The following is a 23,091-nucleotide window of genomic DNA, read 5'->3' as shown; positions in this document are numbered from 1 at the left end:
TTGTGCAACAAAATATATTAACTTTTAACTATTGAAGAACGCACTGAACATGTGTAATTGTACATTTTTGAACAGAATCTGAATGAAAATCCGCAATCTACTAAATAACAACAGCTCTGTCGTAAATAGTTCACATATTATTACACATAGTATTCAAAGTTAAATTTCACAAAAACGCAAAAGTCCAAATTTCTGCTGTCAAATCTTTTTCTCTAATTTTTTTTAATGATCCTAGTTCGATCGAGTAAGAGCGAAAAGATGGGGGTCGTGTCTTCCGGTCTGTTTGCTCCTTTGGTTTCCATAGCGGATATTCCTCGGGCATCATCATCTTTTCGCTCACTACCAGCATCCTCGTGGCTCGTGCAGCGACTCGAAACTACGCACAAACCCCACCCAACCCCTTCTCCTCTATCAAAATGGGGAGGGGTGGAAGCTGATGGTGAGGGATCAAGAGAGAGGGAGAGGTAATAGTTTCATACCTCGTTCCGGCTCTGCACCCTCTAATTCAACGTAATAACGACATTCAACCTGCCGTTTCCATCTCTTCTCTCGCTGATCTCCGCCACGATTCACCGTTGCGTCTCTCTAGCACGAGGCAAAAGTGTCCTGTTGCACTCTCGTTGCACTCGCCAAACAGACTTACCCGCTACGTCGATTCCGTTTTCTCGGCGTTTATCATAAATCGTGCCTAGCTCGCCTCCAGAGCGAAAGGAGATCGTTGAAAGTTTTTTTAACTTCCCAAGAGTGGGAAATATTTTCTCGTGCATGTTTTGAAATATGCTACACTTTGAGTGGTTAATTATTGAACTGTCGGTTTTCACGCACTTGTAAGAAAGTATCTTAATATTTCTGTACAAAATTGTATAGATAATATACGTGACACGAAATAATAATACAATTGTAATAGTAAAACGTAGGAAACGTAGAATTCAGAAACAATAATTGAAGGGGAAAATTCAACTTCTTTCAATCACGGACAGTTCAAAAAATGAACATCTATGGGAAAATTTGTAATAAGAATTGAGAAAACACGCGAATCTCAAGGGCGATGTGTAATTTGAAACATCGGAATTGATGTCGTTTTCATACGACAAAACGAAAAATTTCATCGTACCGAGATGAGTTAAGAGGTTCGAACGATATAAATTGGCTTGGACAAGGTTGGACGGTAATTTTCGAAGGAATATTTCGAAGAGGCAAATATGGTGGTATCGGGAGTCGATAATTCAAGATGCAAAAAGGCGGGAAACTCGGCAGCCACTTTATTTCTGCGTGGCTCGTCTCGCATCAGCGGTCTCGACCTGATCAAAGTTAAGTAGACGCGCCCCTGGCTGGCAAGACCTCTTTGAAGCTACGTTGCGGTTTCTCTTTGCCCTAATCTCCTCCTCCTCGTCCTCCTCTTCGACCTCGGCTACCTTCTCCGTCGATCGTTCCTACCTTCCGGGCCAACTTTGCGCTGCACCCGTGTCACCTTCCTGGATCGGCCATTGTAATTACCTCATCTAGAGTAGCGAACTTTCTCTCATCTTTCTTCTTTGGCTCTTGCTTTTGCAAGACAGTGGTTTCCGTCTTTTCTCTCAAACGACGAGGTTATGTGAGGATTACAAGACGACAACGCGATAACTCACGTTTCAGGTTTTCTTTTTGCAATAATTTCTCGTAATCAAAATTGCTTCGAGTCGCCTGCATAATTCTGCGATCCAGTCCGGATATTTATCACAGTTTATTGATTTCGAATTTCATCAACTTCATCAAAAGACTTGCAAACATGGTCTTGGACCCATTAGATTTAGTTTTCATTTTCAGTTCCTTCTTTAATTGTGTAATAATGATATTACAAGAAGAAGAACATCTCCTATTAACTATTTTAGTATGCCCTCCAACAGTCAAGAAAATAGTTAATTTTCGTCTCTTCTTCACTCTGAATCTCTCCATAAGTCACAATTATGTTTTTCCAACTGAACGATCGTCCGCTCGTAATGCTCGCATTATCACGCTTATCACATGAATGGAAATAGTGTGGCGAAATGCTTCATTTACCAGTCAACCCATTCATCTCTCCTCTCTTCTTCTTCTTCTACTTCTTCTTCTTCCTTCTCCTCCTCCTCTCTCTCTCTCCTCTTCTTTTTCTTCTTCTCTTTTCCTCCTGTTTCTTCGCGCCTAATGAGCAGATTCAAGGGCCTGGGCACACGTACGAATGAGCGCAGAGAGTGCGAAATGAGCGTCGGTGGATGCAATTTTCTTCCTCATCCTTCTTGCCTCTGTTGTGGCCAATTCCCTCTCTCCCTCTCTTTCTCTTCCTGAGCGTTTTCGAGTCAGGGCGCCGATTCAGAGAGATGCACCTCTGAATTTACAGTCGGTGCAACCTACAAGACAGCACCGGTGCGGCTCACGTACTACTCACGTGCACGTCTGCGTAATACCAGGGAACGATCGATCGCTTCTCGATCGATCGAGAGCTGGATCCATGTTGTTTTTGCCGTTCGCTGCTGGCAGCCAACTCCTCCTTTTGTCTCGGGTTCGGTTCGCTTGCGATGCCAGACGTTGTTGAATCGAACCTCTTCCACTCCTCTCATCTTCTTCTTCTTCTTCTTCTTCGTAATCTTCTTCCTCCTCCTCCTTGCTATTTCGTCTCTCTTTCTGCACCGCCACCGGTCTCTCCTTCGTGATTGCTCTCTAAATCTCACCTACATGATCACTGCCGATCGTGACTCGGCCAGCAGCGTTTACACCGACTATGAATCGAACCGCCTTCTGCCTCGATAGACAGATAGAGGGAACTTTGAATGCTATTTTCGGTCAAATAAGATGTTTTCTTTCCTTTCCTCGATGAGAGAGTGACATCGATGAATTCCGTAGGATTTTTTTTCATTCCATTTATTATGGCTGAGAGAGTAGAATAAAATTAAAACAAAAGAACAATATTGGTGAAATTTGTTCGTTTTATTTTCTAATAATAAATGTTGATCACTGAAAATGAGAATTGTGGTCCAAGGAAAATATTCTTCTAGTGCGCGTGTGCGTTTGAGTAGATCGATCAGTTTGAAAATTCCTCGCAAAGAATTGCAAGCGGTGCATGTGGAATGAGATCGACAAGCAAGGAGATCACATCGAAAACTAATCCTACGACAAACTGTACAATTACATCGATAATTATTGAATTTTACCATGGTAAAATATTTCGTACGACACGTAAAATACAAGCGCAAAACTGTTCCACAGTAGCCGGCGCGCCAATCAGAGGAGCATTCCTTTCGCCAGCTTTCTTGCCAACCTCGAACAAGTACACCGTCTCTATTCGCGATAAACGCAACAGAAACGAGCTCGTACAGCAACAATCTCGGGGCTAGGAGGGTTTCTGCAGGTGAAGAAAAAAGGGAAGCGAGCGTTATTCCTGTCTCTTATAATATAACCGTGTCCGTTTCTCGTCTTCTTGCCTGGAGTCTCATCTCGAGTCGTGATCGGGGTAATAAGGCCCCGCCAGTGGCAAGCGGGGCTGAGTACCTGAAGAGCTGGTGCAGAGAATTGAAGGGAGGAAGGTTCGCGAGTCCTCTCTTGCCTGTTTCTCGAAACGAGAGGAGAGAACAGAGAGGGCAGGAGAGACAAAGACGCTGCTGACGCTGGTAGGGGTAAGGATGCTGATTATGGGGTGTCAAACAATCACGCTGATTGTATATTCTCCGCTGACTTCTTCTGTCGATGTTTACTTCGTAGATATAACCCGAAAGCTGTGGATCTGTCTTCCTTGTTTCCTTTTTCGACTTTTTTACCTTGCGATCGTCTCGTAGAAGCTTGGTAGAAGTAGAATCAGGGGACAGCGAGGAATTATGTTGAACTCGAAATTAGGTAGAGTTCTATTGAGGCAAGATAAGATGTTGGGTGGCTCATTCGCTCGATTTGAAAAAGTAATTTTTCAATTTGTGTGTTGTTGTTTCTCTGTCGAGCGACGTTTTATTCTCCCAAGGTGGTATTTTAATATACTTTTCTACAATAAAATAAGATACGGCTCATAGTCGGAAACTTCGTCAATAAAAATTCTATAAAGATATTTATCTATGGAAAACACATACTGTTAATCAATCAGAGAAATCGTCTTTGTTGTAAAATTAATCCTAATAAGAGTACATCTATCCCGGTGCCAATAGACTAGAAAAATTGAAAAGACGAAGATCTTCGAAAAGATCTCGCGATTCCCACGTGCCTCGGTTGGTAGCAGAGAACACGGCTCTATGCCTCTCTGCTTGTTCCTCTGCCTTTTCTTCCACCTACTAGTGATTGTCGTGTTTCGTACTCGTCGGACAAAATCTTCGTCCAACCGGGGGCTTAATGGAAGGCTAGTGCGTGCTTGTACGGAATCATTATTCCGCCTTGGGAGATGGTCGGGAATTTTAGTTAAACGGCACTCCGCTACCGCGCAAGTTACGCGAGAGAAAGAGAACGGACGAGCGAAGAGAGGAGACTCCTCGTCTCCTTTGTCGTTTGATGTCAAACTGCAGCCGGATTCGCGTGGAATTTCATCCGGAAAGTCAGTTCGTTCGTTCGTTCTCTCGTCTCAGCGAGAGGAACGGTTCTTTTTTTTTCAGTCCTCCGCCAGGCTGGTATCACGTGTGGTTGATTAAATTTCTTCGTGGCGTCGGCGCCTTCGAAGCGTCTGAGGTCTACGAGGGGGAAGAAGGGTTACCTTTCTTAAAGGGGCGCCAGGCAGAGAAGTTGCCAGGCAATTAGGAAAGTGTCACATACACTCCTTTCGCGAGTCTCCCTTGCGACACGCCAACCCCTATCATGCTCTATCAGCAGGTTATTAACGTACAAGCTTAAACTTGCCGCGGCAACTCTAAAGTATCCGTGCGACACATTAGGAAGCTTGCAATCAACACCCTCGCCGAGCACATCGTTTTTTATTGTAAAAATAAATCGTCCTCTTCGACCCGTCTTCAGAACGACACGTTGACATCGTTATTTGCAATTTGCAATGGAATTCATAATTTTCACAAAATAGTACACCACGAATGCGTATCATTTATTTTACAGTATCACGTGTTTGGTCAGATTGCTTGAAGTATCTTGCCGATGACTTTAATCGCTCTAAAATATTTAATGTGCCTTTCCTCGTTTCGTTTTTCTAATCCTTTCCGAGAGAAATTTGATCTTCAGTTGTGAGATGTTGTTCTTTCAACAACGAACGTTACACATATTCGTGAAATTAGAATTTCTTTCTTCATGAAATTAGAATTAATATTGAAACGTGTTGGTATATTAGAGTGAGGTTCGACGAAACTACTGGCAAACATTTCGACAGTACGTAGATGAGTCAATGTGGAGTGTTGCTTAAACTTAATGTGAATAAGTTTCAGAATAACCATGTTAGATTCATGAGAATCCAAGAGTTCTTGTATCGTATTATTAGTCTCTCGCAGAGGGTTGAGAAAATTTCCTCGTGCATTCATGCAGATTTTAACGCGCCTTTCGCTTACTATAAGTCACGATACGTGTAAGTAAGGAAACTTGGTCGCAAACGAGGCTTCGATGCTCGCCGAAATGACGAACGCGACCGCAGAACTTAATTAAACTCGTAAATCCGTCGCCACCGTCGTTCTAGACAGCCACGACCGTTGTTGCGTCTTGCTACTTATTTCCCTGCTGGTTGTTCGCCAATCGCAACTCTCTATTTTGCATTCTTGTGAATGTATCCTTGATACGTCGCAACAGGGCATTATCCTCTCTCATTCGAATCTTCTTTTCCTTCGTTGATGACGACTTACGATTTATAGAATCAAGAGTTTCTGCGAAAAACAAGTTCTTTCTTTTCCACGAATGAAATAACTTTTGATACATAAAGGCTCGTGGAAAAGCCAATATCGCAAATCATTAAAAAATCTTAAAATAAGATTTTTAATATTCGATTTATTCTCTTTACTTTTCAATTTTATTTTGTCGTAGATTCACTTGCTCGTCATGTAGGTTATTTAATTATTGTTTCATATTAATTTTAATATTGATTATTACGTGTATTTTGTAATGCAATTGTTAATATACTAACACTTTATGGTCTCTGGATCTCTTTTATAAATTTTATATTGAAACAAGTACAATACTTGTCCTGAGTAGGCTCTACTACTCTAAAATTTTATGAAATATTCAAAATATACGATATTTATTTTATTGGGGCAAAATCATTCGTCGTCCGTACGATAAACATCTTCCGACATGTACACAAATTTCCAAATTCGTCTGAAATTTTATCAACGTAACCATCGTTAGAATTTCGCAAAATGCCTTCGTGAAAGATCTCTGCAAGTGTTGAAATTCTTTCGCGAGCCAGTTTGCACGCATACACGTACATTATCGAGGACGGTGGAAGGAGGAAAGCTGAACGAGATCCTCGGCTTCCGTAAACTGGAATTTCAGAAATCCCTGGGCTGCGGTGCTCGGTGAACTTTATCGCCTGTCGGTTTATCGCGTATCCTGGTGGCGCGACATCCTTCGTGTCCGTCCAATCAGGCGCGCACTTGGCGGACGACTCAAGGAAACCCGTGGTGACCGCTCGGCCAAGACCGCGATAATAACCGGGCCGAACGGAGCCTTTCGTTTCCACGTATTCCCCCTTTTCAAACGTTCAGGATTTAGACGAGGTGCTTTCCGCAGATAGCCGGAAGCTGGCCCCCCATTGCCTCGTGACTCGATCATGTTTGATCGCTCGCAAACCTCAAATAAACGATAAGCTCGCTGAATTAATCTACATATGGACTGTAAGGATTTTTTTTTTTTTGGCGCTCGTTATCCAAGACCGAAAGATTCTGAATTTTTTCTTTACGTTTTTGGAGCAATTTGATTATTGTTCTGTTTGGTAGTTTCTTTCTTTCTTATTCTTCGGTCTCTTAAGTTTTTTTTTTTTCCTAAATTATTTATTTAAAATTGGAAAATTTTTCGTTTATTTCTTCTTCCACTCTGTTCTTCATTTTTTAAATTTTCTCCAATTTCCTGAAATAATTTATTCTTTAATTAGTTATCCAAGAATTGGAAGGTTTTCAACACTCTCCGTTTTAGTATACAATCTATTTCTGAATTTTTATATCTTCAGTCTGTTTTTATCAGTCGAGATTAGAAAGCCATGATTTTTCTTTGATTCGTCGAGGTAAATAGCGAGAGTCGCGATGATTCGTTTGATTGGACATGTAGAGAGAGGAGGTTGAGAATCTAGGATGAGATGGACGAGTTTTTGGCACGAGAGCTACTCTTGGGAGGAGGGTGAATTAAATCGAACCCTTCGCCCCGAACGCATCCACGTTTTTCCCACGACACTTCCTGCGAATTACTGTTCAGTACACCGTCCACAGTTACTTACCACGTACAAAAATTCGTTTGTGACAATTTTAAGACCAGCTACCTGTCATCGTAAAAGTCTGCTACACAACTACAATTTTTGCATTGACGCATGGATAGCCATAGTGACGAACTAAAACATTCATAAAGTATTATAAAAAGAATTACATCAGAACATTAATCCCGAAAGGAAATATTTTGTCATTTTTCAAGTAAGAACGTAATTTATCACGTTACATTAACCATTTTAAATATCGCATTATATTTATTCCACTCACAGTTATTGCCACTTTAATCATCGTCAAATACGTACGAATAAAATTAAGTTTTTCCACGTTTTCCAGAAAACGACACGCTGTATTTGTAAGCGAATTAAATAAAAGAATTTTTCAAACGGGTTCGCACGGGTCGGGTGTTCGACGAACTGGCCGAAAATCGAGGCGTCCGGCAATCAGGGTACTCGTTCGAATCGATTTGTGAGAGAGATGATCGAGGGACAATCTCGAGCAAATCGATCGAGGTCGATCCGCCGGCACGAAACGTAGAAAGAATTGAGCCAGACCGAGCGAAGCGAGAAAGCAGTTCACGATCGAGAGGATCCCGCTTCCCGAGATCGTCATCCTACCGAAACATCGGCGCAAAAACTCTCGAAAATCCCCGATGTAAAAAGACGGGCCGGGCTTTTTGCAGTAATAAGCGGCTGCGCCTAGTCGACTGAGGAAACGGAAAATTGTACTCTCCACCGTGCTGCTCTCGCGCGTTTTACCATTAACAGACATTTATCTGGAAGAGTTTCTTTCACCGCGAGGCGGAAAAAAGATTCAGCTGCATCTGGGATTATCTCATAAAGTGTCTCGAATCTTTTTTTTTCGAAAAATTCTTGCTACGTTGCCATTTTAGAAGGAGACTGGGAATTTTCACGCCTTGTGCTTTACATTTCTGTCATTTGTATCGGGCTTTTTATACGGGACAATCTTGATTATTCTTGATCGCGACCATGAATTGAATTTTTTCACACGGGAGAGAATCACAGTTTGATTCGTTTAGAACCCATGTTAGGCTACAGTTTTATATTTCTATGTTTTATATCTCATTCGTATGTTCTAATGTTCCAATGTTCCAATCTTCGACAGAGATTTTATTTTATTCTAAGATGAAGATATCACGGCAAAATTTACTCTAAGACGTAATAGTAAAATTTACCAAGTAAATGATACTAAGTAAAACAGTTGATCATTAAAGAGAATGCACACGAAAACTGAGGTGAACGTGTAGGATGAAAGAAGAAGGGAAGGAGGAACGAGAATGCAAGAAGAACCATCAAAAAGTGGCGAACGGAAGTACCGGTGAAGATAGACGAATTAGGATCCAAAAAGGAAGCTCGTACTGGTCACCTTTTTTTTTTTCCTACACAAAATTCCTCGTACTCGTAACATCTCAGATACACTGGCTGGATCGTGTTCGAAGGAGAGAGAAGGAGAGCAAGCAGAGGAGAAAGGAAGAAAGACAGAAGAGAAGAGGATGGCTAAGCAAGGCAAGAATAAGACGATGGCGAAGAGGAAGAAGAGGTGGAGGCAGTTACGTGATCCACGCTCGAGAGGGCATGGATCTTCGTCTCGATCCTCGGAGATCTTCTCGTTTTACCTGTAGACGATTTCGGTCGTCTACCAGCTCGCCGTCTTTTCTTCGTTTTTCCTCGGTTTTGTTAGATGTCGAACGATATGGGGCCAAATTGAATTACGCCGATGGGCGTGAACTGCAACGTTACAGCCGAGGATCAACGCGGTCGGATCATATAGCTTACGTCGTAAGATTCTTGTTCTTTTTCGCCGATGTACAAGTGTACATACACGTGTACGTTGAGAGTAAATGTGGCTCGAAATCACAGTTTCATTCAAGTGTGGGTTCGTTGCATTAATTTATTGCAGACGAGACGTATCGTATGTCGAAGGTTTAGGTTTGTTAGATTTTATATTTCCAAACGTAGAGACGAATGAAGTAACGTACAAATATATTTTGCGGCACCAATTTATTTATCGATCGACGTTAGAAATAATTCTATCGAAAGGTGTTGTAATAAATTATACAAACAACTTTGCACAAATGATAAACTACTGTATCATTGTCGCAACATCTATCAGCTATCGAATCCCACGGCACTTTATATAATCGCGATTATTTTTAATTGCATTGAAACTCTATATTACTATATATAAAAATGTGCCAACCGTCAATCATTTTTAAGAATTCCAAAGGAGAAAATCGCGTGCAAGCTGATCCCTTTGAGCCTCGTCTCCATGAAGAATTGAAAGGAACCTTCCAATCTCTTTTCACGAGATATATTACATTCTTGCTCAAAATAAGAACTTCCCTTGCTTAGAAAAGTATCTGTCCTTCTGCGTGTTGCTGTAAACCGAGAGAAGGGAAATCGAGATCACGGAGGTGCGAACGAAAGCGACGTAGATCGGTGGTAATCAATTGATCACGCCTGGATCGCGGGGCCGTTGATCAATTGGCGGTCAATTAAGTCTCGACTGAAAAAAGAGAGCAAGTCGAGGGAAAGAAAGATCAGAGGATCTTGTTGCTCCAGTGATTCCTCTGGACATCTTCGATATTTTTGCTTCGTTACCGTTTATCGTAGCGAGCTCAAACGAATCGTCTTCAGATCAAGGAATACCAATGATACTTTTAGGATATTATTTTCTAACCCAGGTAGAAATTAGATCGACATCCTTGATAGATTTCTGATCGATAGTTTACTGAACTCAATTATATTAGAGAAAGTTATTAGAAAGTTTAAACGACCTTCGCTAATAATTTAGATGATTAATTTAGATGAAAAATAAAGCACCGAGGCGAAGATCCAAAGGTATAATATATTCACAAAATATAAATATTTCTACGAACAACATACAAGATTATCATCTGTGTTTCAACACCCATAATAACGTTGCATTTTGGTGAATTTTATATTTAACAAATTCTGATGCACATGCACGATCCAAATGTAAAATCGCGCATCGTATATTTCTTAAAATCTATTCTACAAACTAGACATACGTAAGACGCGTTTAAACGAATGTCACATTCGTTTGTCGTTTGACAATTCGTAAAAGAAACTGAAGCATCGGATCCAAAGACAAGAATAAGAGTAGGGGAAAAAGAAGAAGAAGGAGCTAGGAAACTCGCGTGTCTATCGATGATAATCACTAAATGGAGTACGGGGCCCGTGAATTTCCGGACACAACCGTGCGATGAGGAGGGAGGGGGAGCCACTCCATTCATGCTCTTCATTCACCCTCGAAATTACGGCGGCGCGCGCGGTGAAGGGGCTCGGAACGAAAGTCGCCGGAGAGAGAAAGAAGAAGGCGTCGTCGCCTGAAAGGCACGAAACGGGACAAAGGGGAAAACAGAAGAAGAGATCGGCCGCGGAACGAAGAAAAAAGAGAAAAGGCGGTGATCTTTTTCTCCTCGCGTTCTCCGGGGGAACGAACGAACGCCTATTGTCCCGTTTTCAAGAGCAAATTGCTGCCGAATCGTCGTGCGTGCGTCGGGGCTCGCCTGTTCTGCGGCCGACGCCGCGTTAAACAGATTTCCTTCTTTCAGAGCTGGGAGATTCGAACCGGGGAGATGAATGGAGAGATGAATGGAAAATAACGAAGGGGACGCGGGAGCGAAACGCGCGAAAACGCAGGCAAACGTGAAGGGAAATTAGCAGTGGATGGGCATTGAAACCGTCGTCGAAAGCCGCCTACTTTTGAGAGATTGACGAACCGTGGATGGTCGTGTACCCCTCGTACACATCCAGATTGCCGGCAGACACGTTCGTTCGCCTCCGTGCGTTCCGTTTCCAAGATTCGTTCATACTTTCTCACGTTCTCGCGCGCATTGTTACCTCCAAACCGTCGTGATATCGTGTCCGGGGATAATATCGAGCAAATACCAGGAGTGAAGGATCTGTTCTTCTTTTCTTTTTTGGAGAGATAGAAAGGGAGAATTGAATAATTGGCAAATCATTGATATTCGTTTATTTAAAGACACGAAAAATGTGTGAAAATATATAAGCACAAGTGCTTGTAAAGTACACTTTGTATTGTCCATCGAGACAATCTATACTTTTAGTTATTACAGTTCTAACTCTAGGCTCTTACGAGAATTTTACAGTAAATTCTGATCCCGTCCCATCCGAGATGGATGGATGATAAAAAGAATCGAAGGGGGCTAGATCTGATTTAGCAAGGACGCGCGAGAGCGATCGTGCTCTGGTAGCTGGTTGCTCGCGATCCCGAAGTCATCGAGGGGAAACACTATCCTCGGGACAGGATACTCGGTGTATAAGAAGAAATCGCCGATGGTAAGCGATACGCAAGGCAACAAGAGTTTCCTGGCCGCTCGTATGCGTAAGACTTCTCTCTCTCTGCTCTCTGGACGTTGTGCAGGGTTTGCCAGTGTGCACGGGGCCCGCGATACCTGTCATACACGTACGGTTAGCGTGTGTCGACATTCGTGTCGAGCAGGAATATCGAGACGACGCAATATCGACTTACGTTACACGACCAAACGAGCATCTATCTCGGTGGGAAACGAAGCCCCACGGCTTCGTCTGTTCGACGTTCTTCGTAACGTTCATTCTCTTTTCGACTCCGAAAACTTCTTTTTCTCCACGAGGCGGGCTTGACCGAAGAATTCAAGCAACTTCGAGCAAACTCCACTCTCGAGTCTTGGTAATATTCTGTATTTCAAGCAAGTTTCACTTTTAAATATTGGAGTATTCTGCATACTAAATCTTTCTTTTGTGTGTGTGTGTGTGTTCATTGATTCGGTAAATTTTTCTTTTATTTTCGTGTCTATTAGTTAGAGAATTCCAAGTTCTGATATCTGAGCTCCACTTTTTCGGTACCAAGTTTCGGTACCAAAATGTTTTTACTATTCGACCCCAAATCTTTTTCTATGCACGTTGACAATTCCACATCTATTTCCAATAAAAACTTCTGCCTTCAAAATGTTTGCATGTTCCATGAATCATGCGTAGAAACACAACGCGCCATACATTTTACATTTCATAGAATGGAATAGTATAAAATAAAAAAGAAGCACGTTGGCTTCGCAAATATTAATTTCCCAAAAATAGTGAGGCTCGTGCGAGCGGAGAGTCAGTTGAAATCGGCTTCGTTAACTATTTCGAAGCTGAGCCAAGACGTGGACGTTCATTCTTTTGCACTTTGGTACTCGAGAGTTTCCTTGGTTGAAATTCTTGGCACAGACCAGAAGTTAGGGTGCACAAAGCAGCCTAAAACATGTCAAGGACAAGTCCCTCGGATATTTTGTCTCCTGTCTCTGGTATTCTAGACTTTGAAACTTCGAAAATGTCCCAGCTTTTCCAGTAAGGTAGGGTAGAGTTATTTGAGTCGAACGTTTGTAATTCGTTAGATTTAATCGTGAACAATTTTTAGGTAGCATGCTTTTGGAAACTGGCCATCTAGCTCGTCGTTACTAGTTACAACTTTCTAGGAGAAAATTTGTTTGAATATTCTGAATATCTCAATTCAGTACACTACTTTACGTTAATTATTCTATGAACCTTACTGCGTTCGTTTGCACCTTTGAATTTTTTAACGTTTACCCTTTGAGTGTTCGTATTCTTTTTGTTTTTTATTTCGCCACCTAACCGAAAGTAAAATCAGTCCAAAGTAGTTGTCCGTCATCGTCATCTTGCCAGTTTCTTTGCTGAATCAGTGGATCAGTGGATCGTTCGATCGGTCGAAAGATGAGGAAGGATGAGGTCGATGAAGAAGGTATACACGGGGGCTAGCGGTAGCATGAAACTGAGCGTGGGGCAGGAGAAGTTAGGTGGGAGGGAAACCGAGAAACGACGAAATGACGGCGGTCGATGGACGGTTCGTTAAGTAGATGGCTGGTCGGGAGACTAAGCACCAAAACCACCTCACTGTGGTTTCACACCCGCAGAGATCCGGGCAAGGTGGAACAGAGACAGGGAGAGAAGGAAGTAGTAAACAACTCGCAGTTCCTTTGGTCAGGACTCGTGCGTCCCTCTTTGGATCGAACAGGCAACGTTACACACCTTCCGATTTCTTCGAGCACACAGCGTCCTCTTCTTCCCGTTTTCTTCGACCACCAGAGCACCAATTTCCCGTGACCGACGGCGTAACGACGTTTCGAGATCGTCGACGAACGCGCAGCCAATGGGAAAGTTTCGATCCGTGTAATAATACACTATGTCCTCGCTCACCATCCCCCGTTGCAAATCTCTGGCCCCGGTCTGCGGTTGACACGACGACGAAACTGTGAAATCACTCGCGAGTGTCAATAACAGCACGATTTCATTTTGTTCCAGCGATCTTTAGAAACTCGCCACTTTTTCATCCGCTGCTTATTAGCCTGTTTAATCTTCGAACGGATGGATTCATTTCGAAACTCATCGCGTTTTAATTCAATCCTCTCGGGTAAATCGGGTCGATCGGATTGTAAACTCACAATGGCGTCAAGTAAATCTTAAAAATTCAAATTTAAATAATTCCACGGCGCTTTAAATAATTCACACACTTGCTTGTTAATTTCAGAGAAGCTAGCTTGGCGTTTCCGTTAAGCAAAATGAAGCTTTGAACTCCGGTGAAAGAAGCGAAATTCTACTGGACAATTACTAGCGAGAAACAGGTTGCTTCCTGTGAAAATAGTTAAGTTACTTCCTTTTGCCGAAGAACTTCCTCGTCGCCCACATTTTGACCCTCGAGGAAGGCATGCGAGCGTTCGTCGCAAGATCGGGTCGAGGTCGCGCGGACGGTGGATCCGATGGCAAAACTGTCGTTACGCCTACCAACCTCGAGGAAGGTCGAGGTCGTTTCGGGATTCTCAAAGGGGGCCGCCGTGGGGATGAGGGCGTGCGGGTGATTACCGAAAATGGCCGTGTATTTGCCGCAATTACCGGAACAACGGTAACAAAACAAAGCACACCAAAGCATGGGTCGACCATCTGTTGGATAATAGTCCGTTTCGAGCCTGTTCAGGGAACAGGCTAGTTCTATGAATCACGGGGAGGGGAAAGAGGCGATCGAACCTGCCTCGAGAATTGACCGAGGAAGATGTCAGGTGGATGTTCGATCGTTTCTCTATTTACAAAAATTAACGTGATACATATATATATATATATTGAGATACCGCGTAGAATCGTGGAGAGGAGATCGAACTTGCTTCGAGATCAGAGAAAATGCTGTCAGATGGATGGAAACTAACAGAAATAGAACAGATTGTTCGTTTTACATTGTTCGTAAGTGATTCGCGATAAAAACACAGCGAAGTCGCTCTTTTTATTGAAGCCAGTACTTTTTGTAGACAGTGTATACCACAAGCTTTTCCTGCTTCGGTGAAAACAACTGATTCAGCCAAGCAGATCGTCCAGGATCGTTGCGGAGTAAAGTCGAATTTTACAGAGATTCCCCGTTACCGCCAACTTACTTAGAAACTTACAGTCAGTCTACATTTACGACGCTTCAACATTTAAAGTAGCTCAAGAATTTTGATCGTTTTATAGGCATTAATTTATCAGTTAAAGTTAAACAATGAATAGAAGATTTACGCAGTCTTCTCCGACCGATTGTATACTTTGCAAAGCCGATGGAAAGCGAGTGAATAGCTATCGGGTCAAGGCGGGGAAGTCGCGGAGAGAATTGATTAGAAAACCGTCGATTTTAATAGCCGATAAATCACCGGTTTCGCCATCGACTCGGACTGCAACGGTTCGCAGTCCAGCGTTGGATTATGAGAGGCTGCTTGCTGGCCGCGCAAGAAACAGACGGCGGTTTTGTAATTAACGGTTGCTAATTCCCTCGTAAACTTACGGACAAGCGTTCACACTCACGGACAAGGCGAGAGCCTTCCAAGTCAAATTATTTAACCTGCCGAGGTTCAACTCGACGGCCGCCTCTTCCAAACGTTTCCTCTATTTTACTTTGTGTTGCGCCGGACGTGTCGTTTATCGAGATGCTCCGACGTTTATGGCTTCCGTGAAGGATCAAGCGAATTTCCACGTTCCTTCGAGCCGGTCTGGTCGGTTTTCAAAATACCAGTCAGTCCATAAATTAAACTATGCGAATTCTTGAAAATTTGGACCACTGTGACATCGAACTTCAGGTTTCGGTATGATTATTTCAATTCTCAATTCAATCATGACACTGAATGAAATAATCAGTTAACTTGTAATTTATTAACTTGGAAAATTTTTAATGATAAAAAAGTCACGAGATGATTCGCAACTGTTAGCTTCCTCGTAAGAGAGTTCTTCTTGGAAATGGCTGGTCGACGAACACGCCCTTGAGAAAGCGTGTTTTGTCATCGACGACTATCCGCTCAGAATTGTCAATGTCCGGACTTTCCACCAAGTCTTCCCCTTACTCAACGACTGTGGTCATCACGTATGCATCTCTGCAATTGTGAGACGAGCCCGTGAACGCAAGTTCCTTGAACTCTGATTGACTTTTTAAAGTTTTGCTTGCATTTTACCTGGAGAAATTAATATCTAACTAGTATTTTTAATAGAATGATTGATGAAAACTCTTTTTGGTTTGATTAAATTCTTCAATTTAATTGAAGAAATAATATTTGATAATTTTTGTAACGAAACAGAACGATTGATAAGGATTCCTTTTGAAATGATTAAACTTCTTAGTTTATTACGCAAGAAAATGTTTCATAATTCTCTCCTTCTTCTTAATAGTACAGAGTGATCTTAATGGAATTCTTTGATTTTAGAACTTTTCTTCACTTTTCTCACCCGAAGGTACCACGTTTTCACAACTCATTTTTTGATCGAACTCTCAATTAAATAAATATCAATAACGATACATTATCATTCTGTTTCCTTTCCTTTGGTATAAAAAATGATTGATAAAGCTGATCGATTCGAAGGCCAGCAGGAAGCAGACTATAGTGTTACAGGCATCGAATGAAAGCTGAAACGGCCGATTGAGACGAGGAATAAAAGATGAAAAAAAGGTAGTAAAATATTGTGTGTCTTTTCGTGAAACTTCTTTTCCAATCTCTGTAAAAATATACGCGTATACACATGCATATTTCACAGTCACAGGTCGCCCGTGTTCAACCTCAGTGGCGAATAAAAATCTTGCCGAATCATCGATGAATCAGCGTAACGATATTTTCCTCTCTGTTTCCGTAACTTTTACCGGTCAGCTCGTCTCGCCATTACCACGGAGGTACTTGGAAACTCATTGCACGTCCGACGGAAGTCGCGAACTCTGCGATAAATATTTCACGAGATGATAATTAATATCGGATAATTACTCGGCATGAGTAACGTTAGGATTGTTTACGCTGTACCTACGTACAGTCCACGTAGTTTTTAATCAATTATCATACTACTGGAACATAGATTTTTGTATATTTTCTGGGGCCTTTGTTACTTAAATACTTATACGCTTCGAACTGTGTTTTTATAATACATTTTGTGTATATTGTTTTAATTCAAGTATAATTCTGTATGTTGGAAATTCAGAAGATCAACTATGCAACGTTGTAGCAATCGTTTCGACTTCCGGCATACTTTGATTCGTGAATCATCTCAATTAATCTAACAAAGTTACTCACTCAGAACACCGTTACGATTTCACAAACAGTCCGTAGAATCCAGTCCATGAGTCTTTTCCTTGGAATCCTATCTTATTCAACGTTTGTGCTCGATTTGTACTAATTGTAAGAAATATCATTAATACGTTTATATATAGGAAATTTAAAGTCACGAAAATTGTGTATGGAATACACGTAATATACACAAATCTATCACATCTCTCCTTTTTTGATATCTACTAAAATTACCAGATTATTCAAAATCAGATACTGGTATCAGATTTTTCGTTCTAAGAATAGAAATTTGCATAAATATAAATGGTTTCTTTCTAATAGATTTTAACGATTTTCTTTGCAGATACAAGTACGGGTACTGCAGAGTGGACTTACCCATCGGCAGCACCATCTTATCCAGCTCCTCCGGTAAGCAGCGGTGGTTCGTTTTCACCGATTCCTGGAGGGGCATTCTCGTATCCTGGGGAGGCCCTTTCTCATCATCCAACGACAGAACCGGTACCATTACCCACCGGTTAGTCAAAAGAATTTATTCGTAGTAGAACACTATTAGTACTATACTTTATAAATTTTATTGACTCTCTCTCTCTCTCTCTCAGATAAAGGAATAATCATTTTTAAAATCGTTCATTTTCAATTTTCCATCATTTTATCACACTGTCAAAGAATCAAATACAAGTTAGTGATTCTTCTATTTGAGGGAGAATTCTGATACTTAGACATTTATTGATAATTATTTGTTAACACTAGTCGAATACTAGTAATTCGTATAATCTTTTTATTTTTAACAGATTCTCAGACTTGTCGCTCATTATATTTATCAAAAGGAAACTCACAAATACAAACTAATTATTTCTGTAACAAATCTGAATCGATTTTTACTGTTCTGTACAAGATGCTCAACAGATGCTCAGAGATATTCTAAATTTATTCGATCTTTACACGCCAGTCACATTTCAATCACAGCCTTCAAACATCTGAATTTACAATCTACGTACACAAGAATCTACATAGTCAGCAACAACTTCATTCAAAGTCCACTTTAAATCTTCCAGTTCATCATTCAGAAACTCATCTCTTCTACACGCAGACCAACAATCTACACATTTAATCTCTTCGCTTCAACCACTTTTCAGTCTCCGAAGTGTTCAGCCTTTAATTATGTAGAATCAACACAGTCGACAACAGCCGCACACAAAGTCTATTTTAAACCTTTCAGTTCTTCCGTCAGACAGTCAACAGGACACGTACACACCGAACTGCGTTTCCATGTATCCAAGTCACGGTACATCGTCCACCTCGTTACCACTGGTACCCACCAAGTCCAGTGATCCAGACATCTTTGCTGGCAGCGGGACAGGCAGCGGTAGTCCAGGTTATCACTACGGTTCCTGGACGTCTGGACCGGCTACCCCAGTTCCAGTCGCCTCTCACAATTACAATCCAAACTACCAGGGCTACTACAACAATCCAAGCCAAAATTACATAAGCCCAGCGCCTATGGTTCTCTATCCGCAGCTGTACAGCACGGTGAACCAGAATCAGATTCATTTGCATCTTCACGGCGACTTGAGCGAGGAACAAGTGACAATCGCTGGGAGCAATCTGACGATCAGCAGCAACAGGCTGGAGATCGGTGTCATGGGCGAGGAGAACGAGCAGAGGAACGACGTTTGGAGACCTTACTGAAGAGACAAACTCAGAGGATTCAGGTTCAATTCAGTGATCTTAAGGCTTGGTACAAAGTATCGATGCTGTGCTCTCGGTTCGCTGTTCTGTTCTGGAAACGATTGTACTCAAATGGAGATAGTCCATTCTCAAATTCGTTATTTAACGATCTCTGATTTTACATACCTGCTTTCGAGACATAAACGTACATGTGACGTACCTTTAATTTCAAGCCAGTTACAGCTTATTTAAATCATTAAGGACCAATGATTTACGCTAATACAACATTTCATTTGTGATTCTTTTCAATTTTTTTGTCACGTTTAATTTCGTGAACTTCCTTCATCCTTCAGGGAAGCTTCATAATATCACCTTTCAGAAGTTTCTGTGGTTTGTTAACAAAATATTTTTCAGAGTGCGTTTTTACGTCATTTATTAAGATAGATTTTTTACCACGAGGAGAATTCTTTAATGAAAGGAACGAATAATTATCAGACGTGGCAGTATCCGAAGGATGAAATCAAATTCCCCAAAAAAATTTTGAGCTGTCTGACAGCAATGACTTGATTTAAGGAAACTGATTGTTTATAATTACAGAATTGTTATCATCGTAGAACGATAAATGATAAATTATATACAAACCTTCAACAATTTGATGAACACTTTATCTGAAAGTAAAAAAATTTTAAAATCTTCAATCTTATATTACAATTGAAATTGTTTAATAGTATACAAGATTACTTAAAATCATCACTAGATCGATCAAAGATTGAAGCTTTACTTACAATATGGATACGTACAATCTACAATCTAAACAATAAAATAATATTCGCAAACAGATTGTGAGTGAACCGCAAGCGAGTCGATAGTATGAATCGAGCCTAAATATCGTTCGACGAATGATATCGACAAACTGAAGGAAAGAGAAACTTTACCAGTGTTATAAATGTGATATCGATGAATGCTGATGCTTTCAAGGATTTGATAGTGCTTGGAGGAAAAAAAAAAAAAATGAAACGATGGATTTTTCGCGGTAACGATAACGATTAAGAGAAATGGATGGATCAATTGATCGTGAGAAAGTCGCGAAAGTGTTAAGATCTGGATGTGTGAGATCGATCGTGTTGATCCTGAAAGGAGCGTGTTAGAGGGATCAGGGCTCGATACATGGTTGTAAACCGAGCCAGCGTGTACGTGTATCCGCAAAGTGGGAAGACAGTCATGTAACATTGTAAATACAGATATTTTCCATGAAATAAAATCTCGCCTGAACAGGTTCCTGCATATCCTCGTTCGCTAGATCCGTGACAAAGAAGCTTTATACACGGTGCCATGCGTCAGAATAAAATGAATATCTCTGCTCTTCTTGTCAAATTGTGGAAAATTTATTTATCATGGAGAAAATTGAGAAGAAGCTTCATTAATTGTTAAGAAAGGTATCATTTTATTTATCGAAATAAATATTTTTTTTACTAATCGACAAAATTTTATGGCTTTTTTGTTATAGAAGATAAGAAGAATATTAAAAATTATTCATAAAAATAAAAATAGCAAAATTCTATGATAAAAAAAAGTAATGTGTGCTGTACTATATGTATTATATACTTGTATATATTTTTTGAACATCATTAGATTTAAAATTTATTGAATTTTAAATGATATTAAATTTCAAGTAAAGTCCCTCTTGAACTTTCTTTGGATTTGAATTTAATTTTTATTTCAAATGATCCCACAGATATACATAGGAAAATTGCCGAGAATTTGGACTATCTGTTTTCCTCATTTTTTCCAGTAACATGGAGCTTTATCTTATATTGTAATACAATAATTTCATTTTCATTTTCATTCAACAGATAATTCTTGAGCCAATGCTAATATTCTATATTCGTGATCTTCACATCATGATCCAATTAATTGTGAGCTTCTTTCCTTCTTGAGAACGATAACTCGATATACAAGCACACGTTCATTTTATGGCAGTATGGCACGAGTAATGTATGTGGTAACGAATAAAGACAAGAAAATTAGCGGAAGCTCATTGAAAATATCGACGATTTGTCGTTCGTTATCTCTCATTTCGAATCTCATTAGGCAAACGTAACAAAGGAGAGATTAACGAATTAATCTTTCTGCAGTTTCGACTAGAGGAAATGTCTTTACACAGTCATGGAAACACATATGGTCACAGAGGTGTGTGGTTCTCCATTTTTTTGTTTTCCCTGGCAGAGAGAGAGAGCACGGATAATCCTTTTCGCGAGCGCGCTGCGAGCTCTATTTAATATTTAAAGCATGCTGGAAATGACGAACGAATGGATAGTTGCGGTCTACGTTACTGTTTCATTCATTCTCTCTCTCTTCCTCTCTTTCTTTCTCCCTCCATTTGCTTTCAGTCCACCCTTTTCTCTACCGCTTTTTCAACGTTTCTGAACGTCATTGTCGTTTGTACGATTTTCAGCGTCGAATATTCTTGAAGTATTTTCCTTCAACAAGTACCAGTACGAGAAGCTCGAAGGTCATTTCGATCACTGACTGGATGTCCGAGGTAAAAATTCAGATTTAATGACGAGTAAATTGCGGATTTTCATGCATTTACAAGAATTGCAAAGGTAATAATTACAGAATATAAATATATATAATATATTTAAAGTTGAATATTTACCATCATACACAGCAGGTAAAACAAATTTGTTTCTCTAGTTACGTTTATGAGAATTTAAAACTACGTAAAAATCCGCGGTCTATTGACGAGATTTTCTCTTCTTTAAATTTTACTTTAACAAACCTGCTTGATGTTTAAAGCAAAGATTCAAGATTTAACTATCTTTTTTTTTAATGGCTATATTTCAACTTGTGTGTTTTTTCATGTTCAAGATAAAGATTCGAGATTGCAACGTTTTAGAAGTTCTGAAACAGAGGTGCGCAACAATCGAAGAGATTAGAAATCGCTGTCTGAACGAAGAATTACGAATGGTTCTTTTTTTTATTTTTAATTCATTTCAACAAATCGACTGGATATTTAACGCAACGATCGGAAGGATTAGAAAGTCATTTAAACGACGAAATTGCCGTCTGAACGAAGAAACTGCAGATTGTTCGATGACACTACTGTCAAACTACGTGTAAAGAATGAACAGGATATCTTCTCGATTATACAGTCGGTAGATAATGTCCAGGTTGAGAGAAGAATGTACGTTCATTTTTTCCTTCTTAGATTAATCATTTCCAATATTTCCTCTTCACTTTATCGTTTCTTATTTTAAATTTACGTTTCCACGTAAATAATCATCGCAACGTTCATGCAATAATTAACTCTGACGTATTCTCTGGAAATTCGAATGGTTTTTCATATTTTCAATAGATTCTTGAAATTTTTAGAAAAAAATGAGATAGTTGGCGTGATTTTAAATCGACGTTTCTTTTATCTTGATGAACTAGATATAGTATTTGCACTATAAAAATTATTCTTATTACATTAATTAGATTCGAATAAATTAAATCTCGTATCGTATATTTAATAATTACATTAATACTGAAACGATCTTCGGACACAATTGCTTTAAAAGACACAGATATCTTCGTTGGAACTAATTGTGTTAATCTATCTATTTTTGTTATTGCTATTTAGATTACAACGATTATAAAAGACCGGTTGTTCCAGTGTTAACATACTCAAATCAATAATTTAATTTCGTATGACTGCGAAAGTTTGAAAACTTAATTACGTAAGATGCCAAGGATCGTAGCTATTGTGTAATACAAAATTCAAAACGTAAAGAACTGGAGAATAATACTCGGAGAGGATAATCGTGGAAGGCACAGGCGTCTCTGGAAGGACAGAATCTATGCGTGAACTTTCACCAAAGTAACGCGGTGTTTCTGCGTTCGTCATCGTGTTCGGAGGCTGCACACTTTCCAGCGACTTGTCCCGCTTCCTCTTCGCTGTTGTTTACTGCCTCGCCGAATGGGACAGGAATAAAGGCACGGAATAAGCCGAGGCGGCCATCGCTCGTAAGCTTTCCTCTTTACGAGGATGACTCGACCGCAGACAAGACTCTCCCGCCCTTTTCTAAACCCGTTAAAAACGAACTGAAACGCGCTTCGTCTCGCAGAAAATCACCGTCACCTCTGACACTCCTCCGTGTTTATTCGGCATCGATTCGACTTTTCGGCAAGTCAGAGCTTTCTTCTAAAACTTTTAGGGAGATCTTGTGGGAAATTTCGATTTGTCGGAAGTTGAAAATTTGAGAGTTTTGATTGAAAATTATTGGAAATTCGCCAAGAATTTTCATTCCTGGAGATTCTGTAGTACAATCTTCGAAAGTTCTTTAAAACAAGGAAGGATCATAATTATTCAGTCTCTCAATTCATGCAGGAAAGGGATAAAAAGTTTGTCAGTTCGAGGAATATCGGATATAGAATTTTTCATTTAATTCTACATCTACTTTCTCTCAATAAATACAATAAATTCGTTAGTACAATTTTATTAAC

At 40.3% G+C, this 23,091-nt stretch overlaps 1 protein-coding gene across 2 annotated transcripts in view; it reads left to right on the top strand.

Moving 5' to 3' along the window:
• Positions 1-19,880, top strand: part of LOC122536138 (protein lozenge-like) — a 35,550-nt gene extending 15,670 nt beyond the window's left edge. For both annotated transcript variants that reach the window (XM_043668263.1, XM_043668265.1), the window contains 2 exons: positions 17,279-17,449; positions 18,155-19,880. In XM_043668263.1, coding sequence (XP_043524198.1) covers positions 17,279-17,449; positions 18,155-18,624 — 641 coding nt within the window. In that variant the 3' untranslated portion in view covers positions 18,625-19,880. The remainder of the gene's footprint in view (positions 1-17,278; positions 17,450-18,154) is intronic.
• Positions 19,881-23,091: the final 3,211 nt, after the last annotated feature.

This window comes from Frieseomelitta varia, unplaced genomic scaffold (genome assembly GCF_011392965.1).
Source record: "Frieseomelitta varia isolate USP_RPSP 00005682 unplaced genomic scaffold, Fvar_1.2 scaffold_803, whole genome shotgun sequence".
NCBI lineage: Eukaryota > Metazoa > Arthropoda > Insecta > Hymenoptera > Apidae > Frieseomelitta > Frieseomelitta varia.
The sequence above is the reverse complement of the archived record's forward strand: the minus strand, read 5'-3'. Positions and strand labels throughout refer to the sequence as shown.